This window comes from Onychomys torridus, chromosome 1, assembly GCF_903995425.1.
Source record: "Onychomys torridus chromosome 1, mOncTor1.1, whole genome shotgun sequence".
Classification (NCBI taxonomy): domain Eukaryota; kingdom Metazoa; phylum Chordata; class Mammalia; order Rodentia; family Cricetidae; genus Onychomys; species Onychomys torridus.
Window position 1 is genome coordinate 6,907,799 of NC_050443.1, and position 14,934 is coordinate 6,922,732.

General features: G+C 39.8%; 1 protein-coding gene across 1 annotated transcript; it reads right to left on the reverse strand.

Moving 5' to 3' along the window:
- Nucleotides 1–679: 679 nt before the first annotated feature.
- Nucleotides 680–14,386, reverse strand: C1H19orf18 (chromosome 1 C19orf18 homolog). Its single transcript, XM_036189837.1, has 7 exons — nucleotides 13,870–14,386; nucleotides 13,670–13,762; nucleotides 11,084–11,125; nucleotides 9,102–9,197; nucleotides 6,499–6,601; nucleotides 2,063–2,223; nucleotides 680–1,056 (listed from the first exon to the last, which is right to left on the reverse strand). Exons 1-7 carry the CDS (start codon nucleotides 13,988–13,990, stop codon nucleotides 902–904), a joined length of 771 nt encoding a protein of 256 aa, XP_036045730.1. The 5' UTR covers nucleotides 13,991–14,386; the 3' UTR covers nucleotides 680–901.
- Nucleotides 14,387–14,934: the final 548 nt, after the last annotated feature.

Sequence of the window (14,934 nt, forward strand, 5' to 3'; positions counted from 1 at the left end):
TGACCACCTCCCAAGTCCTGGGACTACAGGCATATGCTCTCATGCTTGGCTGTATAATGCTGTTCTCAACATGTACAAATTGTTGTATAGACATATATATGTAGGAGTAGATATGCTGGCTCATGTAGTAACTCAGTGTTTATAGGAACAAGTAGACTGTTTTCCAAAGCAATTGCACTCAGAATGGCAATGAATGGGAACCAACACAAAACAGTTGTGTTGTACTTAACAGTGTACTTACAATGTACTAACTAAAATATACAATACACTAGTAATTGTACTTAGACACTGAAGGGTTTTTTGGTGATATTTTGTTTTGTCGCTTGATTCTCCAGCATGAACTTTGTACATGACAATATTGTGTTGAAAGGTCAAAAGACTGGACCTATATGAGACTGGCCCCTTCTGTCTTCCCACAGCTCTTGGCTACTCACAGCCTACTACATATGTTTACTGGATATATAGCTCCTCAGTTCCCTCATTAGAGCTGAGAACCAACAGAGGTGTCCATGTCTCAATCTAGTGCTATATTTATTAAGATATCCTCAGAGTCTTCATGTGTAACATTAAGATAAATGACTGGATCTGATAGAAACATCCCTTAGAAAGGTTTTTTTAATAAAAATGTTTTACTATCACAGTCAAGAAGGCTCCCTCAAATAAAGGAATAAGCTTTATTTCTGGTCTGAAGCCAAAGAAGAAAATCCTTGACAATTTGTCTGCATCATTAATGAACTTGGGTTGTTTTCTATATTCTACTTAAGTTATAATTATTCATGGACTATCAGGGCTAAGAAACAAGGTTCTCTGAAGTTAAGTCCTGTTCATGTTCTTAGTCATCTGTTATCCATGCAGTCTGGTCTCCACATTGTCTAGCACATGCTACACCTTTCTTCTGTTTTCATACATTCTCCTCTTGTTGATCTTTCTCCATGTTGTCATGACTCTCCACTTTGTCCGCGTTATTTGAACTCTCTGATGTATTTTCTGTCAGTAGATTTTGCTCTTCCTTCATTTTCTTCTTCAAAATGTGTTCCCTTCTTTTTGTTCTAATAACTGAAATATAGAAACTGTATTATTGAGGTTGGAGTAATGGGAAGATAGATAGGAAGACAAAGCAGTGAGAGGGGAACCATAGAAAAAAATAAAGCCATTATCAGAGACTAATAAGTGTTACTGACCTAATAAGGATAGTAAAATTTTTAAATTTTTACTTTGGTTTTTGGTTTTGTTTTGTTTTGTTTTTCGAAACAAGATCTTGCTGGCTTTGAGTTCACCATCCTGCTACCACTTCCCAAGGGCTGTGAATCCAGGTGTGAGCCACCACCCTCAGCTAAAGTATGAATTTTAAAATTATTACATTCCATGTTCAACCCTTCAAAATACTCAATGTATTAAAGCCAATGTAATAAAAAGACATTAGCAAATATTTTCTGTGGCTTACAAAGGTGGTCAGCCTCAGTAGGCAACATTTATCACTTCTGCTATGTCTCTGTCTTTTGGGTTGGGCACATGTAGAATTGTTTAAGAATGAAGTGGAGGATGTTGCCGCATTGGGACCAGACACTGAGCTTTACATGTTGAACCTGAAAGCTTTTAAAAAATCAAGCATATGCAGTATTTATGGCATCTTCTCCTCACAATGACACGTAGGCATCTGTAATGTGCCTGTGTCTCAGGTAGGGTCCTTCCACTGGAAGAAATGATTTTTGTTGTATGGACCTGGAACCCATTTCTACACCAACCTGAGGCAAATGGAGTATCTGCTTATAGATGTTCTAGATACAGGAATAATGCACCAATATGTTCAAGGGAAAGTTTCATTCAAAACAAAGTTGTTTTTTTCCTAAACACTGTCATGGGTTCTTGGAATTGGCCCACATTGAGGATCAAGCAAGTAGACAGCTACCCGTTGATCCCTGGGGTTTGATGAGAATAGTTCATTTCTACATTGTTAACATCCATCTTCCTTAACTCCGACTCTACTTGATCCCAGTTACATTTTCTTTTGCAAAACTAAGCCACCATTCATTCCCATCCTTGATCTGACAGGACAAAGCACCTGAACCGATGAACTTCCCCAGTTCCTCATTCTCTGGATGTGGTTCAGCAGACTCAGCCTGGTCATCACCTTCAGAGACCTCCTTTTCATCTAAAAGTGGAATCTCGACATTTTCATACAATGCTGCAAGCTGCTGTTTTTCCTCAGCTTTTACCAGCCGACTGAAGAAGGATAGAGATGAATGTGAGGGCAGATTTTTTTTTTTTTTTTTGCAGTGAGTCATCCTGCTTTATATTGAAGGTTTTAAAGTTGCATTTATATGTGTGTTTATAATGGGGAGAGGAGGTGGTGTCAGGTACCTGTGAAGACCAGGGAGGAGAACATCAGATTCCCTGGATCTGAAGTAACAAGCAATTGTGAGCCACCCAACCAGGATGCTGGAAACTAAATCCCAGTCCTCTGCAAGAACCTAGAGTGCTCTTAACCCTCAGTCGTCACTACAGCCAAGATCATAGAATTTTTGACTGAAGAGGAATTGCTAATACATGTTTGGTAGATAGATAGAGAACAGAGGCAGAAAAATACATTTATGTGAGACTTCAAATTTCTTATCTGGCCTAGCTGATTCATGTCAACAAATACTCTGACAGCCCCAAACCTCATAACTAAAGCAGGGCTGGATGTGAGTTACATATGTAGACTAGCTACAAAATTCAAGGAATTTACAACAGAAACCACTATCAATGCAATATGATATAAAACAAAATTAATGCTGAGAAAGCCACAATGAACAAAATGTCAAGATTTTAAATAAATGTAGGATATTACTGATAGTTCCTTTTCCAGAGCCTCTAAAACCCTGGCTTAGCCCAGTAATAGATCCTGTACTTAATTGGCGCTAAGCAGACAGGTTGGCCAGCAAAGAGCTTGTCACACAAGGCTGAGAGGACCTGAGTTCAATCCCCAGTACCCACATAAAAAGTCAGATGTGATAGTACACACTTGTAACCCAACACTGAGCAGACAGAGACAGGTATATTACCACAGCTCATTGGCCACCCATCTAACCTAATTGGTAAACTCTAGATGCCAGAGATCTCAAAAAATAAGATGGACTGCCCCTGAGAATGGCACCCAAAGTAGACCTTGGCCTCCAGCCACACACAGCAACACACTCACACTCGCTCACATACAGAAAGATGTTATTTTGTAAACTGGGGCTATTTTGGTATTGATGTTTTATAACACTACATTAAAATATCATTCAATCTTGTGGTGATTTAAATAAAAAGTGGTCTCCATAGGCTCATACAAGTGGCACTATTAGAAGGTGTGGCCTTGTTGGAGAAAGTGTAAAGGGCGTGGGGTGGGAAGGCTTTGAGCTTTGAGCAATAGAAACCTAACTAAGACAGAGTTGGTATCAGGGACTGAGGCATTTCTGTGATAGGCCAGACCATGTTTTTGTTTGGAGGAATGTGGGCTCTGGGGGTTAGAAAAGCAGTGTAACACTCTAAGCATGAGTTATTGGGCCATTCATAGTAAGAGCATGGAAGACAGTGGTGGTAAGGGTGATTTGAACTGTGAGGGCCAATTCAAGTATTTCCAGAGGAGAAGAATATTAACATGTGGCCTAGAGACAGTTCTTGTGATAATTTGCCATAGCATATGGCTGCTTTCTGCCCTTGTCCAAAAGGAAAAATCTGCCTGAGGCTAAAATGAAGAATTTTGGATTGACTGCTTTGGCAGAGGACACTTCAAAACAACCTGACATTAACTCTGTTGCTTGGTTAGTAGTGGCCAATACTATGCAGATCTATAATGAAAAGGAGCAAGCTAAGCAAGATTAAAAACACAAAACACACAGTTCAAGGAGAAAAGGGAGCACCAGGGAATAATTTAAAGAAAACCCTGATGCTAAATGGAATTCAGGAAGTGGTGACCTCAGGGTGAAACCCCGCCTAGCTAAGCTTCCAACTTGTGAAAAAGAACTCCAGAAAGTCTAAATACAAGCATGGCAGTGCAAGCCTTTAATCCCATCATTGAGGAGACAAAAGCAAACATATCTCTGAGTTTAAGGCCAGTCTAGTCTACATAGAAAGTTCCAGAACAGCCAAGCTTAGGCAGTGAAGGAAACCATCAAGAAAGAAAGCTGGTAAAGATGTAATTGAATGAAAGGGCCATGTTCCAGCCCTAGGAAGCAACAGACCTTGGCAGCTTCAGCCATGTGGTTTTTCCTTAAAGAGTCAAGGATAGAAGAAAGGGGTTATGGAATCGTCCTCCATGGCTAAGGAAAGCCACTGAGCCTAAGCATGAGTCAGAGATGTCCCTGCATGAATGCTAGAGAGACCATTGTGTGAAGCTGTGAAGAAGCCTAGATTGCCTTGGAGGCCCCAAAATGTTGGAAATGTCACAGCCATGGATACCTCCCAAGGAAAGTTGCTAAAAGGGAATAGAAGCAGCCAAAGAGAGATAAGTGTGTTGCAGTCCACAAAGCTGAAAGGAGTTGGAGATTGGAAGAGCATAGAGATGCAGAGTTTGGAGTTTGCCCAGCTAGTTGTCAGTCTTATTTTGGTCCAGTATTTCCTCACTATGCTCTCTTTACTCCCTTTTGGAACAGTAACGTATATACTGTACCACTGTATGTGGGAGGTACATGATCTGCTTTTTGATTTTGATTTTACAGGTGATTACAGACTGTTATCTATAAAGAAACTTTGAATCTTGAATTTTTAAACAATGTTGAAACTTTGATAGACTTTGGGAATTTTTGAAGTTAAACTGAATATAGTTTTACATTACGATATGTCCACAAGCCTATGGGGGGCAGGGAGTGGAATATGGTGGTTTGAATGAAAAAACCTCCATAAGGAGTGGCAACTATTAGGAGATGTGGACTTATTGGAGTAGGGGTGGCCTTATTGGAGGAAGTGTGTCACTAGGGGTGAATTCTGACGTTTCAAGTGCTCAAGCCAGGCACAGTGTCACTCTCTCTTCCTGCTGCCTGCAGGATCCAGATTTTGAACACTCAGCTACCTCTCCAGCACCATGTCTGCCTATGTGCTGCCATGCTTCCCACTGGGACAATAATGGACTAAACCTCTGAACTGTAAGCCAACCCCAATTAAACACTTCACTTTGTAAGAGTTGCCATGGTCACAGCGTCTCTTCACAGCAATAGAAACCCTAAGACATATCCTGATTAGTGAATTTTTAAACATTCCCTTAAAGTTTGCAGTTGAAGTAGTGTCTCCTCCCACTTGCCACTGTCAGTTCAGTTCTGTATGTGGATCTGTGGATCTGTTTGGGGTGGAAATGGATGGCAGTGTTTTACTTTCTCCTGATATACTGATCCACCTAGCTCTATGTGTCTTGGGTAATAAAAAATACTTTGTTGATTAGCTTAATTGTATTCTAAAGAGCAGCGATAGAGGAAAAGCAGGGGTATCATCCTAGATACAGGTTGTGAGATGGCAAGAAAAAAAAAACCTGTTCTCACAAAATAGTTCATTATATGTATTAAAGATGTTGATTCAGAAAGAGTGAAGCATTGGTCTCAGATACAAATTTTTGAGGATTCAAAAACATACAGGAATGAAGATAACTACTTTAATTCAATGTTTTCAAATGTTGATATGAATCCAAAAAATCCACAATAAGTCAAATATTTGGAAACAATCTGTGCTCAGCATCTTGGTGCATATCTATAATCCCAGCTCAAGGCACAGGCTTAACAGAATAACAATAAATTGTAGGCTAGCATGGGCTAAATTGTGAGACTCTGTGTCAAAAAAAAATCCTCAAAAATATGTTTCTTTCCTATAAATGTCTTCATTTGCTATCGTCAGGTGGCCATCAACTTTAAAGGAAGTTTCTACTTTCTTTGGCTGTTTCTGTACGATGTAATAGAATTCTAGACTGAATCAGAATGTGGTCTAAATAGCATGATGCCACTTTGGCTTAATAGTTTCAAAATGACCACATCACTTTGAAAGAGCTCCAACCAATGTGATTAAAGTATGTTGTGTGAAATTCTCAATGAAGAAATAAAAACATTTTATCTTATCTTAAAAGATAAGAGTTTCACTCCAATATTTAAATTCTAAAAACCAGTGAGTCAGCAAAGATTGTCACCATAGCCTGAGGACCCACATAAAAAGCCAGGTGTGTTGGTACACACTTGTAACCCCAACCCTAGGGAGGTTATGATATTTCAATTCCACTAAATTTCAATCTGGCCTACTTTTCTTCTCCTCCTTTTCCTCTTCCTCATCCTTCTCCTCCTCCTCCTCTTTCTGCTCTTCCTTCTCCTCCTCCTCCTTCGCTAGCATAACCAACAATCCACACTTTGGAATACACTGGTCTGGAAATATAGTATGATCATAATAATTTAGTAATTAGAAGAAATGTCATCATCATCATCACCATCATCTGACACTAAATAATTTCCTGTGTATTTCCTGCCTTATTAGTTAAGAATGGGGGAGGCATACACTTACTGTATCATATAGGAGATCATAAGTCCACATATCATGGCAACAGCAAAGGCTATACTTGAAACTGAAATTACATGAACAAGACCAGGTCTACGTGGAATTATTACTAAAAATGGAAAGAAAAGAAGTCTGTTACAAAATAAAAGGAAACAAACACTAAATTGACAATACTTTTACAAATGATATCCTAATTTTGAATAGAACTGAGGTTAGAGATCTCCCATTTAGGGCTGAGTGCTCCAAAGTCTCAGTCTCTGTATGTTGTCCAGTTGTGGGTGCCCATGTTAATTCCAATCTATCACAAGAAACCTCTCTGATAAGAGGTAAGTGATGCTCTGATCTATGGGTATAGTAGTATGTCATTTTATTGCTGTTCCATTAGCAGAATAATAGTAGTAGGTTTTCCACTAGGACTCATGACCTGTTTAGTATCTGGTCCTTGGCCACAGGAGCAGTGTCAAGTATGGCTCCATCTCATGGAGTGGAACTTAAATCCAATCAAAAGATGGTTGGTTACTCCTATAACAATTGTGCCACTATTGCGCCAGCATATCTTGCAAGTACGTCACTGTTATAAGTAGTATTGTAGTTATTGTAGCTGAGTAATACTAATGATTACGCAGAAGAGGAGACAGGAAGATTGTAAAATGTAAAAGTGGTGGATGACCCACAGAAAAAAAGCCTCTTCCAGACACAATAGAGTTGATACACATATGAACTCACAGAGACTATAACAGCATGCACAAGACCTACCAAAGTTTAAACCAGATAAAATCTCAGGAAATGAGAAGAGGAAGTTGACACAAAGTCCCATCCCTATCCAAGAATTTATTTGTGATTGATACTTGCTGGGAGAGGAAATTCAGCTCTCTCCAATGAAGTGTCACTGTGTATATCAACCACACTCCAAGGCAGGCCCCATGCCCAGGAGAAGCTGGCCAGTACAAGACATACTCCATGGGGTTCTTTTTAATGTGCTTTTTGCTTTGTTTGGGTAGTTTTTGTCTTATTTGGTTTTGTTTTGTTGTTGTTGATAGTTTTGATTTTCAGTTTTAGTTTTGGGGGCTTGGAATTGTTTTAGAGAAAGAGAATGTGAAGTTGGGTGGGTACAGAGATGGTGAGGATCTAGGAGTTGGGAAGAAGAATATGATCAAAATATATTGTGTAATTTTTAGTTAAAAATAATTTTTAACAAATTCTGAGGCTAACTCTGTATCATATTTTCAGTCAAAGACCCCTCTCTGTCTCTCTCTGTCTCTGTCTCTCTTTCTCTCTCTCTCTGTTTCTTGTCCTAGATGTTAATCGCCATGTATTCCCTGCCATTACAGACTCTCCTTTGGAGCCTTAAGCCAAACTCTTCCTCCTATAAATTGATTTGGATCATGGTATTATATCACAGCAACATAAAAGTAATATACATAATAAAAGAAGACAAGAGGCCTCTTCAAGACACTGATACTTTCTACAACATCTCCACCGTGGAGATGCCCTGCAACATTGCTGACCTCATTTGAGGGTCTGTCCTGCTACCTAGTCCTAGCTAGTATTTCAGTCTTGGAATCCCGAGAAATAACTGAAGAATAGAGAGAAGGGACCCAAGGAATGGGCATTCTTCTTCTTCTTCTTCTTCTTCTTCTTCTTCTTCTTCTTCTTCTTCTTCTTCTACTTCTTCTACTTCTTCTACTTCTTCTTCTTCTTCTTCTTCTTCTTCTTCTTCTTCTTCTTCTTCTTCTTCTTCTTCTTCTTCTTCTTCTTCTTCTTCTTCTCCTCCTCCTCCTCCTCCTCCTCCTCCTCCTCCTCCTCTTCTTCCTTCTCCTCCTTCCTTTTTATCATCATCTTCTTTTTCTTCCTCTTCCTCTTCTTATTCTTCATATTCTTATTCTTTGAATGAACATCAATTTTCAAAGAAGAAAAAATACTGCCAGGCATTCTAGCACATGCCTTTAATCTCAGCACTAAGCAGGGAGAGACAAGGGGATCTTTGTGAGTTCAGAGCCTCTCAGGCTACATAGTAAGATCATGTCTAAAAGAATGTTAATGTGAGACTGCAGAGCCCATGTGTACAGAAACAATTTTGAGGCTGGAGTGACGGCTTAGTCAGTAAAAAAAAGTACCTGCCACCAAACCTAACAACCTAAGTTTGATCCCCCTACAGAGTAGAAGGAGAGAATCAAGTCATGAAAGATGTCCTCTGATGTCCATCTATCCATAGGCACCATATACACACCAACACAAAGGAACATTTTAATTCATTAATAATGCAATAATTTTAATTTTTTTTCAATTTTACTTTCCTAAACCCCAGACTTTCTTCTTGTGGTCACCTCCTATTCAAGCCCTCATTCTTATACTATAGATGCACCCACCGGTCATTATAACAACACCTATCACCTATAGACCTACTGACCCATAGCAACCTGTAATCTGTAGATAAACTGACTCCTTGCCCATAGATATTCTAAACCCTTGATAAAAAACTCTTGTCACCAGGCACCTACCATGTGTCACCTTGGCTTATGATCAAGATATTGCCCTAATGGTCTCAAGGTGTAAGATGCAATAAGAAGAAGAAACTACAGGGCAATTCATGGTATAATCCCAGATACCTGCATTCCAAGAGTTGGACCTGGGGACTGCAGAACGTGCCATGAACTCATGAGAGATCTCAGTCGGCTCGGGTGTATCACTATTCTGTGATGTTCCTGAAATTTAAAAATAAAAAGAATCATTTTTGTACAAAATATTACCTTATACAAAAATATTTTTAAACAAAAGCAATTGGGAAAGTATGTATATTGGACAGCCACCTGTGAAGCCTGACTACTTGAGGTGACTACCTTTTGTGCCACACTTGGTCTTTTCTCTCTTCCTGTTGATCCACTGGAAGGAGAGTTTTCCTGACAGAGCTGAACAATGCCCTGATGTTCAGACCTCAGTGGGAGGAGTCAACCAAGCCTAAAAAAACAATAGGAATGTAAAGCACTAACTACATATATGGGATGTGTGGTGCATGGGGTCCACTCTATAGTCTGCCAGACTTCCTGTATGCCTTCAACTGTTCACAATGAAACACTGCAGAAAAAAAGAACATGGGCTCTTGATTGTTTAGTTAAAATAAGAACTGAAAACTGCCCACTAGCCTGGGCATGAGGGAAGGCCTAAGAGACCTGGGCAAAGGAGGCATTAGTAGTCTTGTGGAGAGACAATGACTAAAGTAGAGATAAGAAACAAGAGGAAAGAGCTTGAGATGCTGGGTTTTGGGAATTTTTATGTGCAGTTTGCTGCAAATAGGGAGTGAGAAGACTATTGCAGAGATCCAAAACTGGTCAAAATACAAAGGTGAAGGGACTATGGGTGTTCAATCTGAACTGGAACATATACAATGCAACAACTACACATAAGACAAAGAGAATACCTCAGAAAATAGGGCAGAAAAACTAGTAAGAGTCAAAGAACCAGGATGCTGCTGGGGGATTATGTCTTCTAGACATGACAGAGAAGATGCTTCCACAAAGACTCAACATTATGGTTGCCTAAACAATACTTGCATAATGACAATGCCAGTTGACATACCAACCTGGAATGGAAACATTTCACAAATCCCAGCCCATAGAGGAGTTGCAGACTAGGCCAGGTGGTGGTGGCACACTCTTTTAATCCCAGCACTCAGGAGGCAGAGACAGGTGGATCTCTGTGAGTTCAAGGCCAGGCTTGTCTCCAAAATGAGTTCCAGGAAAGGCGCAAAGCTACATAGAGAAACCCTGTGTCAAAAGAAGGAGGAGGAGGAGGAGGAGGAGGAGGAGGAGGAGGAGGAGGAGAAGAGCTACAAGACCATCAATGGCTGTGGAGAGAGGCAGATTCTGAATTTTCCAGGGACTAGTCCCCATATTGGTTATCCAATCGCAAGTGATCAGCCTTAGACAAATATGCATGCCAACTGCACAATGAACTCAGTAGGATACGTGTGTGTGTGTGTGTGTGTGTGTGTGTGTGTGCAATAACAATAATAATTTTAAAAGAAGTGATTTTATAGGGAGTGATGGGGGCTGGGAGGAATTGAAGAGGATGGAGGATGAAAATTATATAATTACAGTACTCATGTATGAAATTCTCAAAAAATAAAAATTAAACATAAAAAACAAGAATGCTGAATGAGGAATCAACTCCTGGCAGGCATTTATTTAACACATATGGAAAGTCCCAGAAGGAACTTCTAAGGTGGTGAAAAAAAAAAATCTGTGGCAAGTGGTCTTGAGAAAGCTCCAAGCAGAAAAGCCAAGAGCAACAAAGCCATGAAAACTCAGCAAGAGGACTGTGAGGGGTGGTGGCATATTCTATGCCACCCAAAGGGAGCTGGAGCTCTTACTCAGCCTGTGCTCTGTAGTCTATAGCCTCTCTGCTAATCCCTAGTGAGTACCAAGTGGTACCATCACAAATGGACTATTCAAAGGGAATGGCTTTTATCTACTTTGCACGTAGGTACTGTCTACACTAGTGATCATGCATACCGGTACCCTCCAGAGCCTCACATCATACCAGCCTGGGCAATGTCATGGATCCCACCTCTACTCCCAGTTCCCTCACTTACCTTTACTTGTCTGAGATTCTAAGGACTTCAGAGTTGATTTACCTAGAAGGCCATTGAAGGGGACCCAAGAGAAGACACTGATTTAAGACAGATTTAGGAAAATGGGGAAATAATTTGAAACTAGACAAGGAAGTCAACACAAGGTTTCCAGATAGTGAAAAATATAAATGTTAATAAATCTATCCCAGTATCTTTCAGGCATATAATTTTTCCAAAATCGTGGTATTCTATTTATATCTCCTGCTTTATTTTGTGACTGTGGCATTTTGCAGTCATGTGACCTGAGAAACTCTCTCCCAGGATAAGGGCATGAAAAGACAGAGTTGAAAGCTGTTGTGTTTTATCACAAAGACAGGGAGCCAGGGTCAGTGAAGCCATCAATAATAACTTTTCCTTAAACACAGATGAGATGTGACTGTATCACTGGCATAGTCTCTCCCTTATATAAAAGTGAAATTCCATTTTTATGAGAAATACATGACTTCAGAGATCATCAGGTTCGGTTCCACTGTTTTAAGATAAGTCATTTCTTATCATTTTTTGTTGTAGTCATTGTTAGTTTTTGTTTTGTTTTGTTTTGTTTTTTAGAAAGAGTACCACTAAGTATCCCTAGAGGGTCTGGAACTAAAGAGAACCATCTATCTGCCCCTGCCTTCTGAGTGCTGGGTCTTAAAGTGTGAACCACAAAGTCTGACCAAATAATTTCTTACAACTTTGAACTGAACAGGAAACTCTTTCCCTGCTGGCTGGCTTTCAAAGTGCTGGAAGGTGCTATGTACACTGATGGGGTTGAAAAGACACCCAGCACTGCACTCTGCATGCTACAATATTGATCTTCCAGGCAAGATCTGCCCACTGGTATGACAGTGACAAAGATGTAGATATACCACATGCATGCCTGGTGCCCAGGGAGTTCAGAAAAGGTCCCCTGGAACTGATGTTACAGTTATGGGCATCATGTGGGTGCTGGGAATCAAACCTGGGTCCTCTGAAGAGCAGCCAGCTCTCTTAATCACAGATCTATCTCTCTAGTCCCTCCCTTATGCTTATACACATATTTGTGCTGCCCACAACCTGAGTCAAATAAGCTTCTTGTTGCAGTAAGCAGTGGTTAATGCATAGATGCATTACTGTTCAAACTGATAGAAACAAATGCCTGTAGATGCTCAGCTATAGATGGTATATTGTAGAATATTATTTTAATGTGTGTTATTTTTGTTACCACCACCAACAATGGTATATCTGTTATTAACTACACACACACACACACACACACACACACACACACACACACACACATACACACACCACACACACCTTAAAGCTTAGAGAACATTGGGGAAGAAGAAAAGGGGGAGCAAGAAAACGAGAAGATGGGAGGCATGTTGTGAAATGTTATCCTCTGGACATGACATGGCTCTTGCACTCATGAACAGCAGCTGTGATTATCTGTACACAATCAAGACAGTTAAAACTTCCAGCATGGAGGAAGAAGGGCTTCCAAGGCCCCACCCCAACTGAGGATTTTATTGGAAGTTGATATTCATTAGGAGATGGACAGTCACTTTTCTTTATGATTGTTGTCCATGTTAGGTTCCCAATGCCTTGATGGATGACCCTATACCACATAAGCACTAACTGGTCTCCGAAGTTGTAAAAATTAATTAAAAGTATAAACGGAGGGCACAAAGCTTTGAAGTGAGATGTAATGACGGTACTGTACAGAGGAGCAACAGAGAGAGGGTGGGTATAATTAAGAAACATTGCATACATGTACGAAACTTTTAGAAAAGAAATACAAATTTAAATGTTAAAAGATAAATGGTTTTTGTTCTTTTCTTTTCCAGAGCTGAGGACCAAACCCAGGGCCATGATTTTTCTTCTTAAATTAAAAACCACAGCATAGGAGACAAATGGCACATGTCTGTAATTCTAGTATTTGGGAGGCTGACAAGACAGGGTTCTGAATTGCAGGCCAGCCTGGGCTGTATAGTGAATACCTATTTTTAAAAATGAGCCCAGAAAGTGCAGAGGATTATAAACAATGCAGGATCTTTGCAAAACTTCTGTGCCCACCATGAGCTCGATAAACCACTGAAACATGTATAGCAAATTACAACTGAAGTCATTCATAGACTCGAGATAGACTCAAGGTTGCTATGCACACTAATTAAAGTGAAAGGCAATGGAAGAAAACAGTAGCGTTTAATGAGAAACACAAAGCACACTGAGGCACAGAGTATTTATTTCCTTTCAAATGTTTGTCTAACTCTTCTCTGGACTTCACCAGTAGCAAATACTCAAGGCATATTCATACAACACACACAACACACATATATACCACATATGTATATATACCCCCACACACACACACCACATACATACACAACACACACGCATGCACACACACATACACCACACATACAATACACCACATGCACACACCACACTACACACACAAACCCCACATATGCACATGCACACACACATATAACACACACACACACACACACACACACACACACACACACACACACACACCATCCAGCTCTGATCCTCACCTCAATAAGTAAGGCAATGACTTACTTGTAGGTGTTAGGGTTATGTTTTCTCGAGCTATTGAACTGAGGCCTCCAGGTTTTTCCACAGGTGCTTTTGGTGTTTGTAACTGTATACTCCCTTGAAAAGAAAACTTGTAGCAGTGAAATGTAATTAACTTCCTTTTATTTACCTAGAAACAAGTCTTTAGTCCCCCTGAAATGAGAAAGGTCATTGCTGGAAGCTACCTGGTGAGCCTGCTGTTTTCCCAAAAGGATAAAGCTCATCTGCATAAGGCAAGGAGACATGAAGTAGGCATTCCAATAAACACCAAAATAAAAACATAGAAGAACTCTGAACCTTGTTCATTATTCTAAAATTATCAGTTCTTTTTCATACATGAGAAAGAAATACTTATCTAACAGCCCAGCGACTGGAGCAGTGAGACACTCTGCCTCTCATGGAATGTTTGGGTTCTGATTTAGAGCTCCCAGTATGAGGTCAGGTTACCATGTGGCCCTGGAATTCCTTCCTGGAACCAGAGCAGCCAAGGAGACTGACTAAATGAGCTAGGTGTCCTATGGTAAGGCAGACAGGAAAGAGACCAGGAGATTGCAGATTAGGAAGGAGGTGGTCAGGAATCCTGATTCAGTGTGATAAATCAGCAGAAAGTGACAGATGCTAGCTGCCATGCCACACATGTATAATCCCAGCATTTAGGGGGTAGAGGTTGCAAGTTCAGCAGCCATATAACAAGTTAGAAAGTCCAAGGCCAGCATGGGCTCCATGAAACCTTATCTCAAAATAAATCACAACAATAAAACCTAGAAGGCTGCTAGAAAGCAGTAGACAGTATTGTAGTCCAGGCACACTTTTTGAAAAAAATGTCTGGATTCTAAACCTTATTTTTTTTAATTTATTCTTTCAGAAATTCTTATACTTATAGAACTATATAATATGTAAATACACAAATATATAACGTACTTTGGTCATAACTCTGCCAACCCTCTTTTTTAAACTTCTTAATACACTTTTAAATTAAAATATAAATCGCTTCCCCTTTCCCTTTCTTCCCTCCAGCTCCTCCCATGTCCCCCCATCCTCAAACTGGTATCCTGTTTTCTTGTTACATATAATGTATTACTGTTACATATATATGTACATACATGTTATACACATAGATAGATAGATAGATAGATAGATAGATAGATAGATAGATAAATGATTGATAGATAGACGATAGACAGATAGATAGATGATAGACAGCTAGAGATGACTGATAGATAGATAGATAGATAGATAGATAGATAGAT

Coding starts and splice junctions, on each gene's coding strand:
- C1H19orf18 (XM_036189837.1), bottom strand. CDS start 13,990: ATGAACAAGGTTCAGAGTTCTTCTATGTTTTTATTTTGGTGTTTATTG. Junction 13,763..13,869: donor GAAAACAGCAGGCTCACCAG/GTAGCTTCCAGC, acceptor TTTCTTTTCAAG/GGAGTATACAGTTACAAACA. Junction 9,198..11,083: donor AGAATCTCAGACAAGTAAAG/GTAAGTGAGGGA, acceptor TTTAAATTTCAG/GAACATCACAGAATAGTGAT.